Source organism: Aotus nancymaae, unplaced genomic scaffold, assembly GCF_030222135.1.
Source record: "Aotus nancymaae isolate 86718 unplaced genomic scaffold, 86718_ANA_hifiasm-v0.15.2.pri h1tg000006l, whole genome shotgun sequence".
Classification (NCBI taxonomy): domain Eukaryota; kingdom Metazoa; phylum Chordata; class Mammalia; order Primates; family Aotidae; genus Aotus; species Aotus nancymaae.
Window position 1 is genome coordinate 12,879,730 of NW_026988417.1, and position 23,988 is coordinate 12,903,717.

A 23,988-nucleotide genomic window follows, 5' to 3' on the forward strand; every position below is an offset into this window, starting at 1 on the left:
ATAAATTGCCTAAAATTAAATTCCTCAAAGAACTAATAACAAGAGTTTGCCTTAACCTAATTTTGCAATCAAAAATTAATTCTAAACAAAGTGAATACAATTTTATGAGATAATTTCTTATAGAGGTTTATCATGAAAGTTAAACATACTAAATATATGTCATTAAACCATCACTATATACTTCTAAATAAGCCTTTAATTTCTGAGTAAATAAATTAAATTTATGTTTGCTAATAATGAACAAATAATCACTAACTTACTGCTTTTTCCCTCTGGAAATATTAAGATATTTTAGCTACAGAACTATAGGTAGCGTGGCTTTGTAAAGAAGAATTTTAAACCAGTGAAAGCAAAAGTTTGTCTCATGAAAATAATCCTGAATGTGGGAAGAAAACATTGTACATCACTTTTGCTGTTTAAAACGATCAAATCTTGGAAACAACCTAAGTGCTAAAATATAAGCACATGCTTAAATAAATTACAGTATACCTGTTAAATGTAACACTACACAATCATTAAATAATTAGGAAGCCTAAAAGGTAACATGAAATGAGTAAAATGTTAAAAACAGTTTGCCAGGTTGCTTCTACGCTAAAAAATTATGTGGACCTGTGGACAAGGAATAAAGGGGAATAAAATGGATAATTTGTTATAGTGGAGGGATTTTAGGTTTTAATTTTATCCTCCCTTTTTCCTTTTTTGTTATTACTGGCAATTTTGTTACTGTAATTATGAGAAATGGGAAAAGAGAAGAAAAGTAGCTATAACCTAGATAAAAGTAAATATATAAATCAACTCAACAAAATGGGGAATTTGGGACATAACAAAATGGGGTTTCAAAATGCTGAATGTAAGTGATTTTTTTATCTAATTTGAAAAAAGTCAAATTACATTCTAAGTTTTACTCTAAAGGACTAAACAGTCTATATCTAACAAAGAGCATTTGAAATGAGGTTTTATTAAGACATACCTCACTTGTTTTAAGGGTTTCTTTGGAATCTTCTTCAGATTGCTGTTTCTTTTTGGAGTTCTCTTCAACATTCCTAAGGGGAAAGAGTCAAATATAAAGTGTGAATCAAATGTAAAAATTTTTCAGGAAGGTTGAAAAAAATAAAAAAGCTTTCCTTTACTATAATCTTTGTTGATTTTATTATTATTATTTTTTTGAGCAGAGTCTTGCTCTTGCTGCCCAGGCTGGAGTGCAATGGCATGATCTTGCCTCACTGCAATCTCCACTTCTGAGTTCAAGTGATTCTCCTGCCTCAGCCTCCCAAGTAGCTGGATTACAGGCATGTGCCACCACACTTGGCTAATTTTATATTTTTAGTAGACACAGGGTTTCAACATGTTGGTCAGGCTGGTCTTGAACTCTTGACCTCATGTGATTCACCTGCCTCTGCCTCCCAAAGTGATGGGATTAAAAGCTTGAGCCATCATGTCCAGCCTTTTACTATAATTTATACACTTGATCCACAAATGGAGATTTGTTATATTTCAATTTAAATCCTATCAATTCTTAGTCAACAAAGGAGAGCACAATCCCAAATATGGCATGAACTGTTCTTGGTGCTAAAGGAAATTACAGCTAAAACAAAAATTGCTAATTTATTGCTTAAAGATGAATGTTTTAGGGGCTATAATTACACTTTGAAATTACTACCTTTTGAGTAAACAGGGCAGTCTTATTTATTCAGATCAATAAGGATGAGATGTAGTAACAGTAAGAAATCTGAGAGCTTACTACTCTTACCAAGTTCTATAAATTATCAATTCAGTTATCTTGAAGTCTGTGATAAATTTACATAAATACAGCTTGATGGAGTAGCAAAATTGTAGCCCATGGCTCACATGACTTCACAAGAGTCTCTTTAGCTTTCTAATTCTTAAAAAGTTAACAATGATAATGTAGTGTTAACAAGGAATCTGGCTCAGATTCTGGATTGGGGGAGAATGACGGAATACTGGTAAAAATAAGTGCATGGAAAGACTGGAAATAACAATTGTAAATAAGTGGTTACTGAACACCAACAAGAGGAATACTTCCAGAGAACTTCTAGAGGATCCATAAACTCTGAAACTCTAGGGATAATTGTTAGATTATGTATGTACACTTTTCAGGGGAGAGGGTCTAAAGCTCTCATCAAATTATCAAAAACATCTGGGACCCCCCAAAAAGATTAAGATACACTACTTAGAAATGTTACAGATATTGACATTATGATACTAAAGACGAAACCCTAAGATCCTTCATAAACATGCAGTAACATACACATCTAAAGTACAACTCTTTACTGATACTTCAATGCCTCTCTTCTGAAAGCACCCCAGGGGAGGGTTATAAGGGAAACATGACCAGATAAAATATGTAAAATATGTACCTCGAATCTTTTTTTCTCTTTTTGCTTAAGGCTACTTTTTTCTCTAAAACTTTCCGTTCTTTAAGGACTTCTTTAATTCTGGGGGCTTTAGGTTCCAAACTCTTAGTTGATGATTCTTCTAAGTCCACACTACTCTTGCCTAGAAAAGAAGTAATCAAAAAAATGTATTTCAGAAAAGTTATATAAACAGAGTAATATTCACTTTTCATTAAGATTTTTCTAATCATCGTTAAAGTTTGGCTTTAATAGTCTTAAGTTGTGCTGGAATAGACATAGTATTTTGGATAAAGAAGTCTTATCTTTCCTATTTCAAATAATCACATAAGTGCCTGTATGTGTGAGCTTGAATTTGTTTATTACATAGGATTGGTGCCTAGAGTGAATACAATTTGTTCAAGGTAATATTCCAGGTGAATGCCTGACATTTTAGTTAATATAAGCATAGATTAATTTCATTAATGACCAGCAAGGCTTGATTACTCATATGTTAACAATCTACTTTCCAGTGATAATTCAATCATTATGTAAAAATAAACTGCTAACAAATGAGTTGCATAAACTGGTATCTGGTAAAATATTTAATTTAGATTTAGCAATATAATAAAAATGATTAATCACATGAGATTAAAATTAAAATGTAAGGAAATTTTCAACATTTGAGAATAGATCATTTTATCTTATATTTAGATCTCATAAGTAATATGAGAGTACCTGGAAAATAATGAAATATAAAAGACAGTTTATTAAAAGTTAACATCTATACCTTGACTCTTGGTTTTTGAACACTTTGTCTTTTCTGCTTTCTGTTTTCGTTTTTCTTCAAGTTTCTCTCTATTAATTTGCCTTCTTAAAAGCCTCTCTTCTTTTTCTTTAGCCTAAAATCACAAAATATCCTAACAGATTATCAGGCAAAGGCAAAAACATGCTGAAAAACTGTACTTTTTAAAAGTTTTAGTATACCCTTCAGATATTCTTACAAATTAATGGGCTCTGAAAGAGCACACAAACACTACATATATATACACACATTTATCTGTGTGTGTATACACACATATGTATGTGTATGTTTCAATCTGGAAGCTACCAGAATAAAAGAAACAGATGTTAAAATTGGCCATTATTCTTAAAGAATGTCATTAGTTTAAAGGATGGTAAAGGTATTGCTTTGGGAAAAAGTGATTAAATAAACTGGTTGTTTCAATTAAAAAGATAGCTGTGAAAATATCTATGAACATCAAGTATATAAAGGTAGGTCTTATTACTTATCAACTATTCTCATAGAAAACAGTTTAAATAAAGATTAAAGTGATAGCTAGTTCTACAACACATATGACTTGCTGGTTATACTCTTGGGAGCCAAGCTCTGGACTTGGAACTTGCAGCTGTTGTCTTTTAAAGCAGAAAGAATTCACAATCATTGTCTACTCCCACTACCCTTTTCTGGCCTGGAGTGCCAAAAATCCTAAGCAGGTATATAACTTCTAGCCATGTAACTTTTCAAGAGATAAGCCTGAAGGGAAGGAAAATCACTACTACTGGCATTTTGAGGTAGTTTCTTGAAATCATTTTCCTATGTAACAATATTTCCTGGTTCTGAGCTTTTCATATTTTACAACTTTTCATATTTTAATGTTTCTGAAATTGTAAGCTATCTTAAAACTAACAAACATACGTAACAACAAGGTAGTAATTTTCTTTAAAAAGCTGTTATTAATTCAGGGTATATTTTATAATTGGAAATATTTTCGAATCCAAGAAATAGGTGGATAGCATTTCCATCTCAATTGTATGTTAATAGCTGCATACCTTATCTTTGCATGACTGGATCTACACTGGATTCAAACATTTCCATACATGAAACATTTAGGTTGTTACCAGTTTCACTACTACAGGTTGAGCAGCCCTCATCATCTGAAAATCTGAACTCTTTAAGCACTGACATCTGTCACAGGTGGAAAATTCCACACCTGACTTCAGGTGACTAGTGGCAGTCAAAATGTGGTCAAAACTTTGTTCCATGCACCAAATTATTAAAAACAGTGTAGAGAATACTCTTCAGGCTATGTGCATAGGTACATAAAAAACACAAATGAATTTCATATTTAGACTTGCGTTCCATCCCTAAGACTTCTCACTATGTATATGCAAATATCTCAAATTGTGAAAAAATCCAAAATTTGAAATACCTCTGGTCCTACCCATTTTGGATAAGGGATATTCACTTGTATTAGTAATAATGACACAAACGTCTCTGTCACATGTTTTATCTACTCTACCTAGCTAAATGACAAGGTTCCTGAAGGCAAAGCCTGTATGTCTCTGCTTCCCATGCACACCAGCACCCCACGCATAGACTAGGTTAAAACAACAGAACAAAGTGGACTTACAATAGACTGTCGCCGTTGTTCCACAGTAAGCTCATCATCAGAATCACTATAGTACTTGGAGTAAAGATATGGCTTGTGGACATACGCATGCCGTACACTTTTTGTTTTACCTTCACTAGAATCACTAGTTTGAGTTTTTGTTTTATTCTGTTTGTTCTTCTCTTCATCTGTAAGAAAGTTAATAGAAAGAGGAGTGTGTCTGTGAATGAGCATAAAATCAACATGATGCTGTACAAGCAGCATAGGCAAGATAATAGGCGGTCCAAAAGGGGAAATATCAGGATGTGAACATTTCAGAAATTGACTTTTTCAAAAGCTATAATTCATATTTTTGTATCTTATCAGCTTCTCACACATAAATAAGACAATGAAAAACTAGACATTATAGTTACGCTGTTAAATGAAAAACTTCAGACAAATTAAATTTAACAGAGTTTTTTGGAGCAAAGAATAATCCATGAATCTGGTATCACGCAGAATCAGGAGAGGTCTGAGAGCTCTACTTTGGCAGCACGAGCAGAGGGCTTTTACAGGCTGAACACAAAAGCAGAGGAAATACATGACTGATTGGCTACAGCTAGGTGTGTGCCTTATTTGCATTAAGATCTGGTGGAAAGTCCCTAGTTAGAGGTTAATTGGTGATTTCTGAGGAGCTAAGCTTAAATTTTGTTTTACTGTTTAGACTGGGCTTCAATCTGCCTATGCAGGAACCCAAGGCACTGGAGCTATCTCAGTCTAACAGCCTCCACTTCCCCTCAGTGTTCTCTTGACAAATACTTATTTGTCACTGGACTTGATAAGAATGCTTTATCATTGCTAGGTTCAACAAATCCACTGGAAGCTGTACTTTAAAGTAAACTTGAGATTTTAATGACCACCTCTAAATTTCTCATTTAGGGAAGAGGTGGGAATCAATAATGGAAAGGTAATTTGTTTCGCTTTGACACATCAAGAAGAAAAAAAAGTAAACACGGTTTTCATTTCCTACCACATAGTACTCTTAAAATAGCCATCTTCTTCTAACTTTTTAAATTCCATACATATAAAATCTAGTCTTATCCAGGAAAAAAACTTCAGAAGACCCAAAAAGGCATCAAGAATTAATTTTAGTTAGGGTAGAGAAAGTGGAGTGCTCATAGGATAGGGAGCAATCTTCCTAAACAGGTAATACAGAGCTGACCTCATGAGGACAGATATGACAACTAGGAAGTGCTGCTGCTACGTTTTTTAGTAAAAAATTGAAGAAACTGAAGAAAAAAAATGAGAAGGACTGCAGAATACATCTACAGTATTAAAAGCTTCTACTTTTTCTCTTCTACAATTTTCTCTCTTAGGTAACCTATCTGAAAGCTAGCCACAAATTTATAAGATGCTATCTACAGGCAATTACAATTAAAACTCAGTATTTTAATTACTCCTAAATTAATAGTCATAAACAGAATTTAATCATGTGGTAAAGAGCAGCATAAGACATTGGTAAGACGCATAGACTCAGGTTCGATATCTGCACTGGTCCTCATTAGCTGTATGACTGGACAAGACACGGTCTCTCTGTGACTTTGTTTCCTCTCCTGTACCTACTTCCTGGGGTTGTTCTGAGGACTACAGTAGTTATTACATGGAATGTCCTTAGCACGGTGCCTAGAAGATAGGAAGTGTTCAGGAGGGGTTTTCTGAAAAACCAACTGTATTATAAAGAATTCAGCTGTGTCCAGAGAGGTCTGGCCTTTAGTATTAGCTTCTGGGAGGTAATCTCTAAGCCTCTGGAATGCCATGCCTGACTGGAGTGTTTTAGAGTGCTGAAGACTCCTGAGTCAAGCTAAATAGTCTAACAATATGATTTAAGATCAGAAGCGTTGGGTCATGGAGTATGTATGAGCTTGACCTCTAGAAGGGGTAGAGACAGATCAGCCAGGTGGGCAGCCAACTCTGACTACATGCTGGAGCCTTGGTAAGAAGTTTGGATCCCAATGCTCTGGTGAACTTCCCTGGTTGGCAATATTCTGCGTATGTTGTCAGACATCAATGCAGAGGAAGTAATTCAAGGGGGACAGCTGGAAGCTACTGTTTGAAACTTTCCTGGACTCTGACCTATATGCCTCTTCCCTTGGCTGATTTTAATATGAGTACCTTAACTGTAGTCAACCATAACTGAGTATATTACCTTCCAGTAAGTTCTATGAGCCCTTCTAGCAAACTATCAAATCTAAAGGTGGTCTTGGGGAACCCTGAACTTGTAACTGGTACCATAACTGAGGGCAGTGTTGTGGAATATAATGCCCCCGAAATGTGACACACACAAATAAAAAGCATCTTCATATATATTACCTTCTCTAAAATTTAAATTAATAATTATACCAGGGGATAAAGTTAAGGAATGAAGAACCAAGGGTTGTTGCGATTTAGTAACTTACGAAGCTTGCTCAGATATACAACTTTGGAGCTGGGACTCAGAAACAAATCTTCCAACTACAAAGTCCCATGTTCTTGCTATTATACCACACTGTCTTTCAAGATATAGGTATCAGAATACACAAATAATGCTCGACAGGATGTTTCAGAGGTATTATTAAGTAAAATGCTTTACCATCTGACGTAATCTCTCCTTCTTCCATGCTATCAGACATTACAACTTCCTCCTCAGTATCTTCTTCAAAAGATGAAAGGTCACTGGTATGGACAGAGCTAACAGTGATGTCTGTAAGTCCATCCATATCAGAGTCTATCAAAGAGAAATCTTCAAGAGGAAAACAAAATATAGAAAAAAAATCATCTCATTATGAGAACATACTCAGAGCTCAATTACTAAATTACATTTAAAATTTTCTGCTTTAAATACATGTCAAACTATCAAATAAGGTAGAGTGGTTTACAGAAAACAGGCAAAGTAGACTTCTGTAAAAATAACTAAACTATTAATTTACAATGTATAATAAAAAATGAATTTTAAGTAACTGAAGTATTTACTACCCAATATTTTAAAGATTAGGACATGCAACTATGAATTAAGTTGCTTAAAATAATGTATGTGAATAAATTATACGACAAATTATAAATTCCTAGTTTCTCTGTTAATTTACTCTGTCAACAGATATATTAGTGTAGAAAAGAAAAATACAAATGTTTATTGCTTTTCTCCTTAAGCAAAGGGGATGTAAGTTTCCAATGTTTTGAAATACAAGTATTAAATAAACTTATTAAAATGTGAAGGCAAATTTGATACTTCCCTGATCCCAAAATAGATACTCTTTGCTCTTTAAACTTTGTAGATGTTTGCAAGTTTTTATATACCTTCTTTGGTCCCTTCAACGGTTTTAGCTTTATTACTATTCTTTTCTGAAGGAAGTTTTAAGCTCTCTATTTCTTTTTCCTTTGCTTGTTTTTCATCTTTAACTTTTTGTATATCTTCACTCTTTCTTGAGTGATCAAATTTCTTTTCAGTCTTTTCCTTCTTTTCCTTCTTTCTTTCTTTCTCATTGCTGTCTGGCTTCTTTTCACCTTTGTCTGTTGATTTGTTTTTTTGCTCACTGCTTTCCTGTTGAACATCCTTATTTAGAATTAAATTATTATGTTCTTTTGTGTAATTTTTAATTTCTTCAACTGGACAGGGGAGGTCGCCAAACTCTTCAGACTTCAGGACTGTTTCCAGTCCTTCACCTCCAGAGTCAGCTGTAGATTTTTCTTTATCAGTCATGTCCTCTGAAGTTCTTTCTTTGTCAGTACTCGTATCAGTGGTTGGCTGAGATGGAAGTTTTTTTGATGCTCTCTCACTGGTCTTGGCATTTGATGTTTCTGTTGAAGCCCTAGCAGCACTGGCTTCTTGGTTAAGAGAAGTTATGGTTTCCAATATTGACATGGCATCATTGGCTACATTAGCACTGGGCCCAGGAGCAGGAACACCTTAAAGGAAAACAGAAGTTTTAGAATAAATTTAATCAGAAGGAAAATACCTCTCCTGCATCAATACCATATCCGTTGTCATCTTTATATGATGCATATGCTGTGCAGACCATCTGTATATTCTTTTAAAGTTTCAGGTACCAGTACTAGTATACACCATATTCTGAATTAGCTACCTCTCTAATATACTATTTTAGGAAGGGCACCATGCAAATCTGAGAATTGTCTACTTCCTAGCAAAAGACTATATTCTCTAAGTATTTTAGATATTCCTTCTATTCTGCTCACTCACACACACCCTGTTAATAAAATGCTTACTATTTTTATTAATCTAAACAAGGAAATATTATGGCAATTGAGGAATTTAGGTGATATTTAAAGTAAGTACAGTTTCACTGGACTAGCCAAATAAAGAAATGTTTTAAAGAACCAAATATCCCTAGCTTGATATTCAGTTCAAGAAGAAAAACAATGGAACTGACCAAGAGTAAAAGCAAAGCACCTTGTGTAATAAGGGAAGAGTCTGGTTTCTCATCATCAGGAGCTGTGTTGCCACTTGCTTCCTCTTTGTGATTTAGTGTGGCCAAAAACTCATGCACAGCTTTCTCCACCTGAGGTCTGAATGTGTGGTTGATCTTTGGATCCACAACCTGAGAAATAATTCGGTCAATACCAGACTCCAACATTCCTGATCTGAAACACAAGATAATTTATGGAAAGGTAAAGCAATAATATTGTATTATTTGCATTGATTACTTTAAAATAAAACTCTATCTCTCTATCTCTCTATCTATCTATCTATCTATGATCTACCTGTCTGTCTGTCTACCCATCCATCCATCCATCCTTAAATTGTCTTAATCCATTTACTTGGATATAGATAGATAATGGAAAGTAAGTTTCATGCTATAGCTGCATTAGATATACCATAATATAAAAGTCTGTAAACTTTTCTACCACTGTGTCACTAGTGGAAATACTGAAACAGATAAAACAAAACAACCTTAGAACTAGACACAGTACACCACCTAGGATCCAGTATACAGGCGATGCTTATCTCACCCCTACTCTGCTCATGGCATATAGGAATATGCTCACTAAAAAGCTGAGTTCTGGGTATAAAATAAACCTATGAACTCCCCAATTTTTTTTTAAACAAAAAAAAGTAAGCTTTTTATAAGCATTAGAGTCCCTAGAAAAAACAAAGAACACACACAAAGGATGACTTCATCAAATGACAAAATAAAAGAAGAAAAACTTCAGAGAAAAAAAAATTACAGAAACAAGACTTCTGGCCTTCTTTTTATTATCTTCCTGCTATAAAAACTGCATGATTTATTCATCCAACAATTACGTTATAAAAGCGTCTTCTATATAACAGGCACTATGGTGGCCACTGCATAGCTACAGATTAGACCTGGTCCCTGTGCTGGCTGGGGAGGCAGACACAAACAATTAAGACATGAGCTGACAGGCACTAGTATACATTATGTACTGCAGGAAAAGGGAGGAATAAGAAATTATTAGATATGTCCAAGATAATTTAGGAGTGCTTCATGAAGGAAAAGACATTTGAGTTGAGTCTTGATTTCTACAGAAGAGAAAGGGAAGAAGGATACACGGAGTTGAAGAAATGTCATATACAAGAGACAAAAGAGTGATGAGGACAACAATCTGTGAAATGTGCTTCCGCACAAAGGCATCTGAGTAAAACACGCGAACGTGAATTTATTTTAACAAACCCAATTAAATCTTGTTTCTTCCCAGAAAAAGAAACGGAGGGGTCCAAATACCCAGGAGAGTGCTGGAAGATCAAAGTGCTAGTCACTTCTAGCTTCTAAGCCTTAGTTTCTCTCTGGAATGGGTGAGAAGCCATCTTTCCTTACACTTTACTAACGCTATTTCTGAGTGTAATTCCATCTGGAGTGCAGGATGGAATAGATTTTCATTTCTGGAGGCACCTTGTCGCCTTGCAAAACTACAATTCTACTTATGTGGGCCATAGAGAAAAATGAGTCAACTCAGCACAAAGTAGGTTACCTGCTTTTTAAAGTTCTAAGATTAAAAAAAAAAATGCAAATCCTGCAAATATTGTTACATCTTAGAGGTGTATTTAAAATGTAGTAGGTAGAAAAGATATTTAAAAAGCAATCTTAAAAAGGTTTTAAGGTACAATAAGGTACACACACACTAAACTAGCCACTCCTAAATTATTGCTTCAGTCTCTTTCTCTGTTTGTCTATATTCTAGCCTCTTGTCCTGCAAACAAACAAAATACTTCGACTTTAGTCCTTTCTCACACAGAGGTCAGCTCTGATCTTACAGAAAAATGGAGTCCAGTGCCAATTATCATACTGCACTTAGGGGCCATAACTGCCTCACCCAAGTGGGGAGGTGCCATAGCCCTAGGTCAAGGGCAAAGCCAAAATGCCAACAGCTGGCATTTTTCTGGTTAAAATTACTTCCTTGTCTTCCTTTTAAATTCTGTTTAGTTAAGATCATTATTCAGTTACCTAGGATTTTCAGATTCTGTTGTACAAATAAAAGCTTAAATAGAATAAAATTTTCCCTCCTACTGAGTCAGCAGATCAGCTATTAAGTTGAACCATCTGAAATTGCTGGTATTAGACTATTTTTGTCTTACAAAAATGGCAACTGCAGATAGCTCAATCTAACTGAGTCAAGTATGTCTTAAAGCATATGTATGAAAAACTGTTTGAAATTATATTTATTTATAGGGACTAGTCCATTCCTATAGCTTCAGATTGAACACAACTAAATAATCACTTTAAAATGTTATTATCAGTATCATAAAATGTTACGGAAATGAAATGAAAATAGTTCATTTAAAAATAAAAATAAATAATATAGCCAGAAGAAAATTTACAAATGTCTCAGGAAAAGCAATGCCTAAATAATCCAAGAGAAGGCAGCTACCTTTCTTCTTTCAAAATGTCTCCAGAAAAAGAGATTCTTCATTACTCAAAGGTAAACTGCTCCAGTATTTAATCTCTGATGCAGCCACAAGAACCCCTTACCTCTCACCAAACATGACTTTGTGATCACAATGTCTTACTGGTACAGCAGTAATTTTAAGTACTTAATTTTCACATGTGTAAGACTGTGTTTAGTTCCTTTACATAAAAGAACAGAATGACTGCCCCCTTACCTTATAGATTTTGTATGCTATAAAAGTAAATGCACCAGGAAGTTTGCCTTCAATTTGAGTGTCAATGTATGAAGAAAAAGAATACCAGACTCCCAAAAAATATGCTTTTAAAGCAATGCAATCATTTGTGAACAGAGAGGTGGCTATGCAAATCATTGAATGAAAGTACCATGTAATTGGTAGAGCTCTGTATAAATGTGTGTGAAGGGGTGCTATACCCTACCTCCACTTCCTGATCCCCCAGTCCTAAGCTATTTTGGTCACTGTTCTCCAAAGTCCTTTGTGGAAATAACAGGCAGCAGGCCTGCCACCCAACAGATCTCTTTTGTTTCTACTTTTTCTAGAAACAGCTTTGACCTTTTCCCAGCAGGTATTATTATGCAGCCCTCTAATGGCATCTTTTGATCTCACCTGGACTCTTTTACAGGTTCCTCACACATCCTTTAAAATGTAGACAACAAAGCTATCGTTAATATCCCTCTTTTCTTATGCACAAGGTGATACTGCCTGAGCCCCAGGCTCCTCGTTTCTAGTATTACCTGTGGCTAAATAAGTTTGTCTTTCAGTCAGTGTGTGAATTTTGATTTGTGGGGCTTCCTGTTGGTTGAAACTATCAGATTAGAGAGGCTTTGGAGCGGTTCCTATGGGACAAAAGGAGATTAAGAGGTAGCAGGTATAAAACAGATTTGTTTAACAGTTTAAAAGCTAACTTCATTCTCAAAGATGTACTTAAACATAAATACTTGTCATATCAGGGAGACTGAATGCTCTTTAAATAACTCAGTCACCCTTTTCGAGGGTATAGCAGGGATAGAAGGTCCTCTAGTCTTTGCAAATATTTACATTCAAGAACAAGTAGTGGCCAGGTGAGGTGGCCCATGCCTATAATCCCAGCACCTTGAGAAGCCAAGGAGGGAAGATCCCTTGAGCCTAAGAGTTGGAGACCAGCCTGAGCAACATAATGAGACCCTGTCTCTACAAAAAAATACAACAGTAAGCTGGGCATGTGGGCACTCAGGAGGATGATTTGGGAGGACTGCTTGAGCCCAGGAGGTTGAGGCTGTAGTAAGCTATGACCACGCCACTGCATTCAGGCCTGGGCAACAGAGTGAGACTCCCCTTCTCCTTGCCCCCAAAAAAGTAGAAGACCGTAAATCTAGTTTTCTAAGGATGCTCTAAATATTTCAGTTCTTTTAATTCTCATTATCTTTTGTTCACTCAGAATGGCTCTGATAGGTCCAAACACTTTGGGCGGGGGGGCGGGGTCGGTGGTGGAGCTATATCATCCATAGTAGCAGAGTTAAAAGTCATTGTAAAATGCAAAGTGGGGGCCACTGTATTAAAAGAAGACATGGACTCAAATCAAGAGAAAATATTTTCATTTCAGTAATCTTTAATGTCTTTATTTGTAAAATAAGAATAAAATAAAGCCTGCTTGCTCTCTTAGGGTGAAGAAAAATAGTTTGTGAAGGCAACTGTGTATATCATCTATTAACAATATATCTAGATTTTTTCAAAGTTATATTGTTATTTCCTTCCTTCAAATATTTCCAAAGGTCTACAGGAACAATCAGACTGTTAAAATGTATAGGGAAATGTGAAGTGATTAGACCTAAATCCAAAATTATACTACATCACATGAAACAGCCACACCAAATCTAGTAAAATTGTCAACATCATTAGATGAGCAAACTTGTAGGTAATGTCTCTGCTTTCAGGCAAAGTAGGTTAGGACATTTTAAAACCTGCCCAGACTCTATTTCTGAGACTTACTTGAGGACTTGTTGTCTAATGTTGTTTCTTAGCTGGTTCTTATTGAGATGGGGACTCCATGTGTGAGTGGCCAAATGATTTGCAACAAAGTTGTCAACACGCTGTCTCAGATTCTGATAGGCAGGCTAGAGAGAGAAAAAAAGTAAGTCTTCAGTATTATACAATATCAATATTGATCTCTCAGAAAAGTATTTTTAACAGTGTGACAACAAAGTTTCACAGTTTCTGACAATTCTGCTTCAAGATAACTTACACTCATTCAAATACTACTTACTTTGTCTAAGACAAGGTGTTTGGACATAAGAAAAATACAAAGAAGAAAGATACACCTCTTATTTATAGACAGAGGACTGGAAAATAAGACATACAAGTGTTACTAGATGATTTGGAGTAAAAATGGGAGAGGAGCTGAGGAAGTATGCCTTCACTGAAAATGTGGCCTTTGAGCTGGAAAAATCAATTTCACAGTGTAGCTGGGAATGGGAATGGCTGGCTTTACAGATACAGTCGATATAAACAAAGAGCAAGTGGATGAGAAAACTGGAGGCCAGGAGCATTTAGCGAGCCCCCAAACTGATGGTCCAATTTGGCTAGAAAAGAGAATACAAAAAGGCAGAGAAATGATGTTAAGACAGAGGTTGGGACCAGGTGCTAAAAGGCTTTGGGTACTTGTACGAGAAGTTTGGAGTTATGTGATAGAGAAAGGGAACCCACTGCACGTATGAGCAGAGTGACAGAACAGCTAAGCTTTCTGATGATTAGTCATCCTAAGTGGAAGAGTAAACAGACACAAACTACTTTCAGGAAAGCATGCAATAACTACAGTGAGGAAGGTCTGCACTAGGGTGGCAGAAACCACCCAAGATAAATTATTGAGGGACAACTCCTTGAACTAGGCATTCAATCTGAGGTAAGGCAGTGGTTCTCTACCAAGAGGGATTTTACTGCCATCCCCCAAGGGACATTTGGCAATGTCTGGAGACATTTTAGGTTGTTAGAACTGACGAGAATGCTACTGGCATCTAGTGTGTCGAGGAAAGGGATGCTACTGAATATCGTACAATGCACAAGACAGCCCCCACCCACAGCAAAGAACTATCCAGCCCCAAATGTCAACAGTGCTGAGTCTGAGAATCCCTGATATGTTCCCTAATGGGAATGTGGACAGGAAACACATATTATATCATCTCTACTTAAAGGGACATTGCTGGGAAGGAATATGTGACCAGCACTCAGGACTGCACTCTATTTCTAGAGGCTGTCCCCCACCACTGATGTTCTTTCTACTTTGCTTCTATACAGCTTTTAATGTGGATGAGTTTGAGTGTCCCTGAATGATATTAAGCAAACAATGTACAGCCTCACCTTCTGCTATTTGCCTCCTTTTAGCTTCAAAGTTTATACTCCAGTGATAAATGGTCATATCTGTACCTACCACTCCCTCTGGTTGTCCATCTGACAAAGTTCTCACCTTCAGATCTCACCCTAATCTGTGAAGTCATCTTGACACCAAAATTAGGCTTATGGGCTCTTCATCCACATTCCTACTGTTTTTTATATGTACTACCATTTGAGCAATTCTTGCAGTACATTGTATTTTGGGGAGCAAGGGGTATTTATCCTCCTATTAAAGTGAAAGCCTCCTCCTCTACCTCCCTTACTCTTTGTTTTCATATAGCCTATCACACTGTTTGGCAAATGAGCAATTAAAACATAGTTGTTAGCTGACTGGGTAACTATCTCTAATACAGAATGATAAAGGTTTTATCCCTCTGAAGCCCTTTCATCACTTCCAATTTTCAGGCTTTTTCTGATACTTATTTCCTATCCTACAAGGAAGTCTTATGATCATTTCCCATGTGCCTGTCCATTTATCCAAAATCAATATGAACTAAAATTAATTCTGTTTTTTTAATTTTTTTTTAAACAGAGTCTTTCTCAGTTGCCCAGGCTGGAGTGCAGTGGTGTGATCTCAGCTCACTGGTGCCTCCACCTTCTGTGTTCAGGTGATTCTAGTGCCTCAGCCTCCTGAGTAGCTAGGACTACAGGCATGCGCCACCACGCCTGGCTAATTTTTGTATTTTTAGTAGAGATGAGGTCTTGCTATATTGGCCATGCTGGTCTTGAACTCCTAACCTCAAGTGATCCGCCTGCTTCGGCCTCCCAAAGTGCTGAGATTACAGGTGTGAGCCACCATACCCAGCCCTAAAACTAATTCTTAACTAATACTTTCTCCCCATTGATTCAAAAGCCTAATTCTCCTTTTCAGTATCCCCAAATCTAACAAGCATTCATTAGGCTCTAACATCATAATGCATTTTGGTATTCTAGTCTAGTCTTCCCATAACAATTTCAAATTTGAAGTACTCAACAGGTAATTTTTCTTGTTTCCAAGTTCTCCTTTCAGTAAAAAGTTGAGTGACTACAGATATATTAAGTATCCATTGAGAAGTATTCTCCTAGGAACATACATGCGCCCACATGTACATAAATACACACACACACACACACACATTACACATACTTATACCCATTCTTCCTTTTCCAGTGCTTAAGATCAAAAGTCTTACAGTCATCCTTGAGTCCTCTCTTTGTCTTCTTCACATGCACACATTAGCAAATTCTCTCAGCACTAGCATGAAAATACACCTAGAATCTGAAGACTTCCCACTACCTTTACTGACCCCATTCTGTTCCAAGGCATTCTCATCTCCTGTCTGAATTATAACAACTGGCCTCCTTGCTTCTACCCTTACTTACAATAAAGTAAATCTTCTAAAAATAGGGTAACCATTAATTTATTGACCCATTCAGATCACAACTTAGCTTGAAAAGGGAAGCATTTACACATGGTCAACCCATCTGAAATGGAAGTCAGACCATGTCCTTCTTTTGCTCAAAACCTGCTAATGGCTTCTGAGCTTGAGTAAAAGCCAAACTCTTCCGATGGCTCCCAAGATCTGCCAGATCTCCTGCCTCAGTCTCCCAAGTAGCTGGGACTAAAGGGCCTGCCACCACACTTCTTGTCACTTTCTCCTTAGTGGGTCTATCTCAGAACTTCTATACTTGCTATGCTCTCTTCTTGGAATGCTCAGGCCCCAGAGAGCTGCATTGCTCCTTTGATTCCTTCACAGATGGCTCAAATATCAGCACAATGAAACCTACCCTGAACAACTTACTCGAAATGCAACAGTAAGCCCATCTATCCCTCATCTTGCTTTTTTCCATAAGATCTATCATACATTATTTGTTGTCTATTTTTTTTTCCGCTAGGATGTAAGCTCCATAATAGTGGGATGTTTGGTTCATTGCTGTATCCCTGGCACCTAAAAAAATGACTGTACATAAGAGTTGCTCAATGAATGTTTGTTGGGTGAATAAACTGACCAGGGGCCATTTATAACAAAGATAGTGTCCAAATAATCAGACTTTGTTACTTGAGAAGAGAGGTCCCATATTTACCTGGTTAGTGAGATCCCTGATGGGCCTCTTTTATCTTCCCTCCTCACACTCTACAACTGCTAATCAATGCAAAGGAGACAGAATGGCTTTGTAACCACTGAGCTTGCTCCAGAGATCTGGACACTGATAGTGTATAACGGAGGAGTCTTCACAGTAGTTGGAACTTAGGGTTGCCCATGGTTCCATTTCTTTGGGTGGGAAGAGCTGACTTGGTCTGCTACAGTCAGATTTCTCTCCTGGTTAAGGACTAGCAATGACCCTGGACAGTTTTGGGGGGTTTCTGTGGTCTTCTGGAGTAGCAGCAGACTTTGGTACTTCTCATCCTGGTTTAAACACACTAAATTAGATGACAGTTTTGCTCTTAGAGAGCACCTGGAAACTATCAAATGTCTTGATTCTTAACTATGCATGTGACTGACATAATTTGCTATAACCCTATATGCTACAAGCTAAGACTTTTTGATAGAAAGCAGGTCAGTCTTTGAGGTTCAATTATCAATAGCATGACACTGCAAGTGGCAGATGAAACTCAAGGATTCCATTAAAGTGATGCTCGTTTGCATGAATAGGAAATCTTATTTCTACTTTGGCCCACTCATCACATTGATATGAATGTTATGTTCTGATGAAGGAAATGTTGGTTTTTTTTGGGGGGGAAGCAGGGCTGGGGAGGAATAACTTCTTTTTTTTTTCAAATAAGAAAACGAAGTATACAATGGTATTCAATGAGAAAAAACATTTTTATTCTATTATTAATTTATTTTTTTGAGACGGAGTCTCGCTCTGTCACCCAGGCTGGAGTGCAGTGGTTTGATCTCGGTTCACTGCAACCTCTGCCTCCCAGGTTCAAGTGATTCTCCTGCCTCAGTCTCCCAAGTAGCTGAGACTACAAGGCTGGACTACACACTCAGCTAATTTCTTGTATTTTTAATAGAGATGGAGTTTCACCACGTTGGCCAGGCTGGTCTTGAACTCCAAACCTCGTGATCCACCTGCCTCGGCCTCCCAAAGTGCTGGGATTACAGGTGTGAGCCACGATGCCTGGCAGAGAACAAATCTTTTAAATCAAATTAAAATCTACCTAATTGCTAACTAAGGGAGTGGAAGAGAAGGAGAGAGTCATGGGGAAAAGGAAGCAACACAACCAGAACATAACCTGCAACATAACCAGGAGCAGGTAGAGAGGTGAGTGTCAAGAGGAAAGAGATTTTGTGGGAGAGTTCAAGTTAGCATCTGAGCGAGAAAAGAACTTCAACCATAGCCCAAGTGTTCCCTTTTGTCTGGGAGGGTGTCATTTCAGTTCTAATTCCTCAAAGCAACACAAATATTAGAAATTTTCATAATTATTAAATAGTATATGTAGTTTTATTGATAAATGTGTTTTGTTGTCTTTTTTTTTTTGAGATGGAGTCTTGCTCTGTCTCCCAGGCTGGAGTACAGTGATGTGATCTCGGCTAACTGTAACCTCTGTCTCCCGGGTTCAAGCAATTTTCCTGCCTCAGTCTTCCAAGTAGCTGGGACTACAGGCATGTGCTGCCACACCCAGCTAACTTTCTTGTATTTTTAGTAGAGACGGGGTTTCACCATGTTGGTCAGGCTGGTCTTGAACTCCTGATCTCAAATGATCCACCTGCCTCAGCCTCCCAAAGTGCTGGGAGTACAGGCATGAGCCACCGTGTCCAGCCATATTGTTGCTTTCTAAAGTTCCTACATCTGTGGCTGAATATGCCTTATTAATAGAAGAAGACAAGTTGAGCATCAATTCTATTCCTATTTCTAATTTTTATAGTTGTATGCCCTGAGAAACCTTGTTCATATAAACAAGTACTGTGCCTGGGAATGAAAGAGTTTTGTTGCAGCAATATCATTCAATTCTTGACCTCAAAAAAGAGGCTAAGAACATTAAAATAGGTTCTTACTCCAGGGTTCCTGAACTCCCTGAAACTATATACGTTATTAGGTTGATCCTCATGAAATTGCCTATAGTCGACCATTCTGAAGTAGAAAAACAGCAGTTTAATGTGTTATTTGTGCATTTTTCTTGAAAGTCCTAACTTTTTTTTTTTTTTTTTTTTTTTTTGAGACGGAGTTTCGCTCTTGTTACCCAGGCTGGAGTGCAATGGCGCGATCTCGGCTCACTGCAACCTCCGCCTCCTGGGTTCAGGCAATTCTCCTGCCTCAGCCTCCTGAGTAGCTGGGATTACAGGCACGCGCCACCATGCCCAGCTAATTTTTTTTTGTATTAGTAGAGACGGGGTTTCACCATGTTGACCAGGATGGTCTCGATCTCTTGACCTCGTGATCCACCCGCCTCGGCCTCCCAAAGTGCTGGGATTACAGGCTTGAGCCACCGCGCCCGGCCGAAAGTCCTAACTTTTTAATTAAATGGTCAGAGCAACTGTGCTTCCCTCATTTCCTCCAAGAAAGGTTTTAATCCTTTACTTTGAAGGGTGTGGCAGGGATATTATAGGCACGTAACAATAATATTTTGTGGGAATAGGAAAATGAAAAGGTTGTGCCTTACACACTGCAGCAATACATTACAATTTTTAATCCGTATACAGTGATAACGCACAGATCCATGAGTTTCTGAGAACAGCAAACTGAAATTTCTACTTGTTGAATACAAATAACTAACTTTATTTGGGTAACATTTACCTGGCCATGTCTAATCTTTTCCCATTAAATAACAACAAAAATAATAAAGGTAGCAGGCATTATTTCTAAAAGGTAGCAGTGCATATTCCTGAAGACAAAAGTAAAAAAATTGTACTTCCTAAATAGATGAACACCCCCAAGTGAATTGAATTCTCTGTGGTGCTAAACCTCCAATATCCTGAAAAATCACATTTTACGTAGTGGGACCAGTATGAGTTCTTATAAAGAAAGATGTACCCAGATATTCAAGAGAGTTTCCCAGAAGAGATAGTGGAACTGTGTGTAGTTCACCTGAAAGCTTCAGAAGAATCTGTGGATGTTGTAAACATGCATTTCTCAAGGAAACAAGGCTCCTCCAAACAACTAAACATACTATGAGAAAACCCTCCGCCGGCACGGTGGCTCACGCTTGTAATCCCAGCACTTTGGGAGGCCGAGGGGGGCGGATCACGAGGTCAGGAGATTGAGATCATCCTAGCCAACATGACGAAACCCTCTCTCTCCTAAAAATACAAAAACTAGCTGCGCTCTTGTAATCCCAGTTATTTGGGAGGCAGAGGCAGGAGAATCTCTTGAACCCGGGAGGTGGAGGTTGCAGTGAGCGGAGATCGCGCCACTGCACTCCAGCGTGACGACAAAACGAGACTCCGTCTCAAAAAACAAAACAAAACAAAAAAAACAAAAACTCCTCTCATTTCAAACCTCCAATCCAATAGACCCCAATAGAATTAACAAGCAGACAAAAACAACCCCTACAAACCAACTAATTTTCCAACATGCTTCCTGCTTCCAGAATTCCTGACTCTCTACTGTTGTTTTCCATCCATCTCACTGACTGCTCTTTGCTGGTGTCTTTGGCTCATTATTTGCCAATCCAGCTAAGTTTACTTGTTCCTGCTGATGTCCCTTTCACTCTGACATTTACTACAAAATCCCTTCCCCTTTCCAGCCCCTCTTTTTGGACAGGGAACCTCGTTGCTGACCTTTCTCTCCTCTCCATTACTCTCCTGAATCTGCTCTCTTTCCTGTCCTTTCTCCACTTTGGTATCTGCCGTCAACTCTCCTGTATCTTTTCCCCACTGAATGACTCGGTTCTCTCTACCTCAGCTCCCTCTCCCTTTTCACCTTAGAATGGTGACATGGCCTAAGTGACATGACCTAAATCAGGCAGTCACTGCTAGAAACCATTCTGAAGTCCTTTCTCAGGTTTGCCTCCTTATCTTCGCACTCCTACCCCCACGATGTCCAGCAAAGCATATTGCACTCTACTTGACTCAATTACAATTGGGTGATTTCTCCAAAGGACAAAGGTTCATAGCCCTTATTGCCCAGAAATCTTAAAAAGAGAAGGCAAACATAACTGCGATACCAAGTAAAATAGTAAGATATCAGAATGAATACAAAACTGGGCACTGTTAGCCCAGTTTCCAAACCAATTCCTGTAAGAACAATGCCTTAGTCTTGCTCACCAGACTGGCGTAATCACGGGGCCGAAACCATGCATGGCACGTAGTAGGTACTTAAACACGAGTCGGTAAAACGACCCAATGGACACGCTAACGAATGAACACGCTGTGCTTTGGACAGTGCGTGGCACGCAGCTGCAGCTCCAAGAGGAAGCCGCTGCAAAAGAAGCGCGCCCTTGGTTCCTCCCCTTCCCCCGCAGACCCCCAGACCCGGCGCGCTCCGAACCTTGGTGTCCACGTCGGCCAGGCAATCTCTGCGGAACTGGTCGAAGAGCCCCTGGCTCTTGAGGTGGTTCACGATCATGGCCACGAGCTGCGGGTCCCCGGCGCCCGCACCCGCGCCGCCCGCCCCGGCCGTGCCGGGGCCAGTCCCGGGGCCCGGCGGCGGCGGCGGTGGCTGCGGCTGCGGCGGGGGAGGCGGCGGCGCTGGAGGAGGCGGCTGCGGCTGCGGGTTGGTGGCCATGGCAGCCTGGGCCGGGGAGGGCAAGGGCCGTGACCGGCGGGCGCTCCTGAGAGGCGGCGGCGGCACTGGTCCCGCCGCCTGAGTGAAGCCAACGGGATGTTGTTACGGAACCAGCGGATCCAGGGCAACCCCGGAAGTGAAAGGGAACGGAGGGAATGGAGGAAAAGGCGGTGACAACTTCGACGTAAGTCCGGCAACGGGGGCCGGGAGGAGCCAATTTCGGCCGTCGCCGGACGCGAGCGCCCTCGCGAGGCCGAGCTGCGCCGGAAGCTGCGGCTGCGGCGACTGAGAGAGAAGGCTGCGCAGGACGCGGCTTGTGGAGTTTGGGCCACCGGCCAGGTCCCGGCGGTTGGGGCTTCTACCCGCGCGATACCTGGGGCCCTAGGGCCTACAGGGCGCTGACTCGGAGCGGGTCTAAGCGAGGGCAGTGAGTTTCTGACCCCGCTCCATCCGCGACGGCATTTTAGTCCTACCTCTCTAGCTCCTGTTTCTCGGAGCCATATACATTTATAATGCGAACCCTACGTGGTTCTGCGTATTCTAAACTCGCCCAACCCTCGTCGTTCTTAGCCTGTGATCCTGCACTGTTCTTGTCCCAGCAGGTAGCTCCAAGGTCCTTCTGTCTCTCTTGCCTGCACATCCCATTTTCCCTTGGGCGTCCCTTGTTCTTGGCCGTGTGCCTGCGGATTAGGCCCGATCCCTCCAGCTCCTTCTTCCTGTCTGTGAAGACAAACCGATGGGTTTTTAGTTTTAGGAGCTTTGTTATTGATTGCTATGACTATAGCAGGTGAAGCATCTGTCGTATATGTTATGTACCAAGCATAGTGTTAAGTGTTTTTATGTGTATTAATTCATTTACTCTTTGAACAGACACTAAGAGCTAGGTCCGATTACTTTCCCCAATTCTCAAATCAGGGAACTAAGGCCAAGATAAATTAAGTATGTTGGGTAAGGTTACACAGCTAGCAAATCACCCAGTAATCTTTCAAATTATTATTAGCACCTGATCAGAGCAACATACACATTACAAATTTTCATAATTATTAAATAGTATATGTAATTTTATTGGAAAATGCATATTGTTTTTTAAAGTTCATACATCTGTGGCTGAATATATCTTATTACTAGGAGAAGGATTGAGCATCAATTCTATTCCTATTTATAATTTTTATAGCTGTGTGCCCTGATAAAGCTTGTTTATATAAACAGGTACTGTGCCTGGGAATGGAAGAGTTTTATTTTACCAATGTCACTCAATTCTTGACCTCAAAAACTTACATTTGATGATCTATGAGCTGACTTCAATTAGACCCTTTTTCCATTTTATCGAAAGCAAAGAGCTGAAAAGCACCTGACTGGCCAAAGGATTTGTTTACTTAATCCTTATTTTTTTCACTTTTTCAGATTCTGGGAAATATACCAGATAGGCTTTACCAAGATACCAAAGGACTATGAATTAGATCTTTTTTTTTTTCAATGAGATGTACTTTTAACCAGATATACTGAAAGTTTGGGGACTATCTAAACATTGTTCATTTTCATAAATAGTTTTGGATAAGATTTATTTTTGTTATCAGGTGTTTAAATTACGTTTTTGTCAAAACTTTGCAACTGCAGATTTAGCTCTTTCAAGTTCAAAATCTTTGTCACTGGGCACAGTGTCTCATGCCTGTAATCCTAGCACTTTGGGAGGCTGAGGTGGGAGGATTGCTTGAGCCCAGAGTTTGAAGCTAGCCTGGGCAACATGGCAAGACCCCACCTCTACAAAAAAATTTTAAAAATTAGGCGGTGTAGTGATGTACGCCTGTAGTCCTACCTACTTGGGCGGATGAGTTGGGAGGATCACCTGAGCCCAGGAAGTCGAGGCTGCAGTGAGCTGTGATGGGGCCACTGCACTCCAGCTTGAGGGACAGAATGAGACTTCTCAAAAACAAGGGTGGGGGCGGGGAAGAAACTGTCAAGTATGTTAAATGTTTACCTTATGACCTAATTAACAGAACCTAATTTCATTGTCAAATTAGCCAAATCAGATTTACTTTAAAACAGAAACAGTTTGACTTCATTGTTTCAATTCAAATAAAGTATCTTGTGTGTTTTAAGCAGTATAAAGATAGCAGAAAGGAAAAAGTCATGGAATGAATCTTAAAAGATAATTCTGATACGCAGTCAAGGCTGGGCATGGCAGCAAACCCCTGTAATCCTAGAGTTTTGTGAGGCTGGGGCAGGTGGGTTGCTTGAAGCCAGGAGATCAAGACCAGCAACAAAACAAAATAAAAAAGTAACCAGGTATGATGGTGCACAACCATAGTTCCAGCTACTTCAGAAGCTGAGG

General features: G+C 38.9%; 1 protein-coding gene across 6 annotated transcripts in view; it reads right to left on the reverse strand.

Annotated features, from left to right (window-relative positions):
- The window catches only part of BOD1L1 (biorientation of chromosomes in cell division 1 like 1), a 57,440-nt gene extending 35,784 nt beyond the window's left edge, over positions 1–21,656 (reverse strand). For all 6 annotated transcript variants that reach the window (XM_064365724.1, XM_021669502.2, XM_064365721.1 and 3 more), the window contains exons 1-9: positions 21,420–21,656; positions 13,608–13,732; positions 9,168–9,358; positions 8,057–8,665; positions 7,353–7,502; positions 4,766–4,932; positions 3,142–3,253; positions 2,379–2,517; positions 971–1,043 (exon numbers count right to left, since the gene is read on the reverse strand). In XM_064365724.1, the coding sequence (XP_064221794.1) occupies positions 971–1,043; positions 2,379–2,517; positions 3,142–3,253; positions 4,766–4,932; positions 7,353–7,502; positions 8,057–8,665; positions 9,168–9,358; positions 13,608–13,732; positions 21,420–21,656 (1,803 nt within the window). The remainder of the gene's footprint in view (positions 1–970; positions 1,044–2,378; positions 2,518–3,141; positions 3,254–4,765; positions 4,933–7,352; positions 7,503–8,056; positions 8,666–9,167; positions 9,359–13,607; positions 13,733–21,419) is intronic.
- Between the last annotated feature and the right edge of the window lie 2,332 nt (positions 21,657–23,988).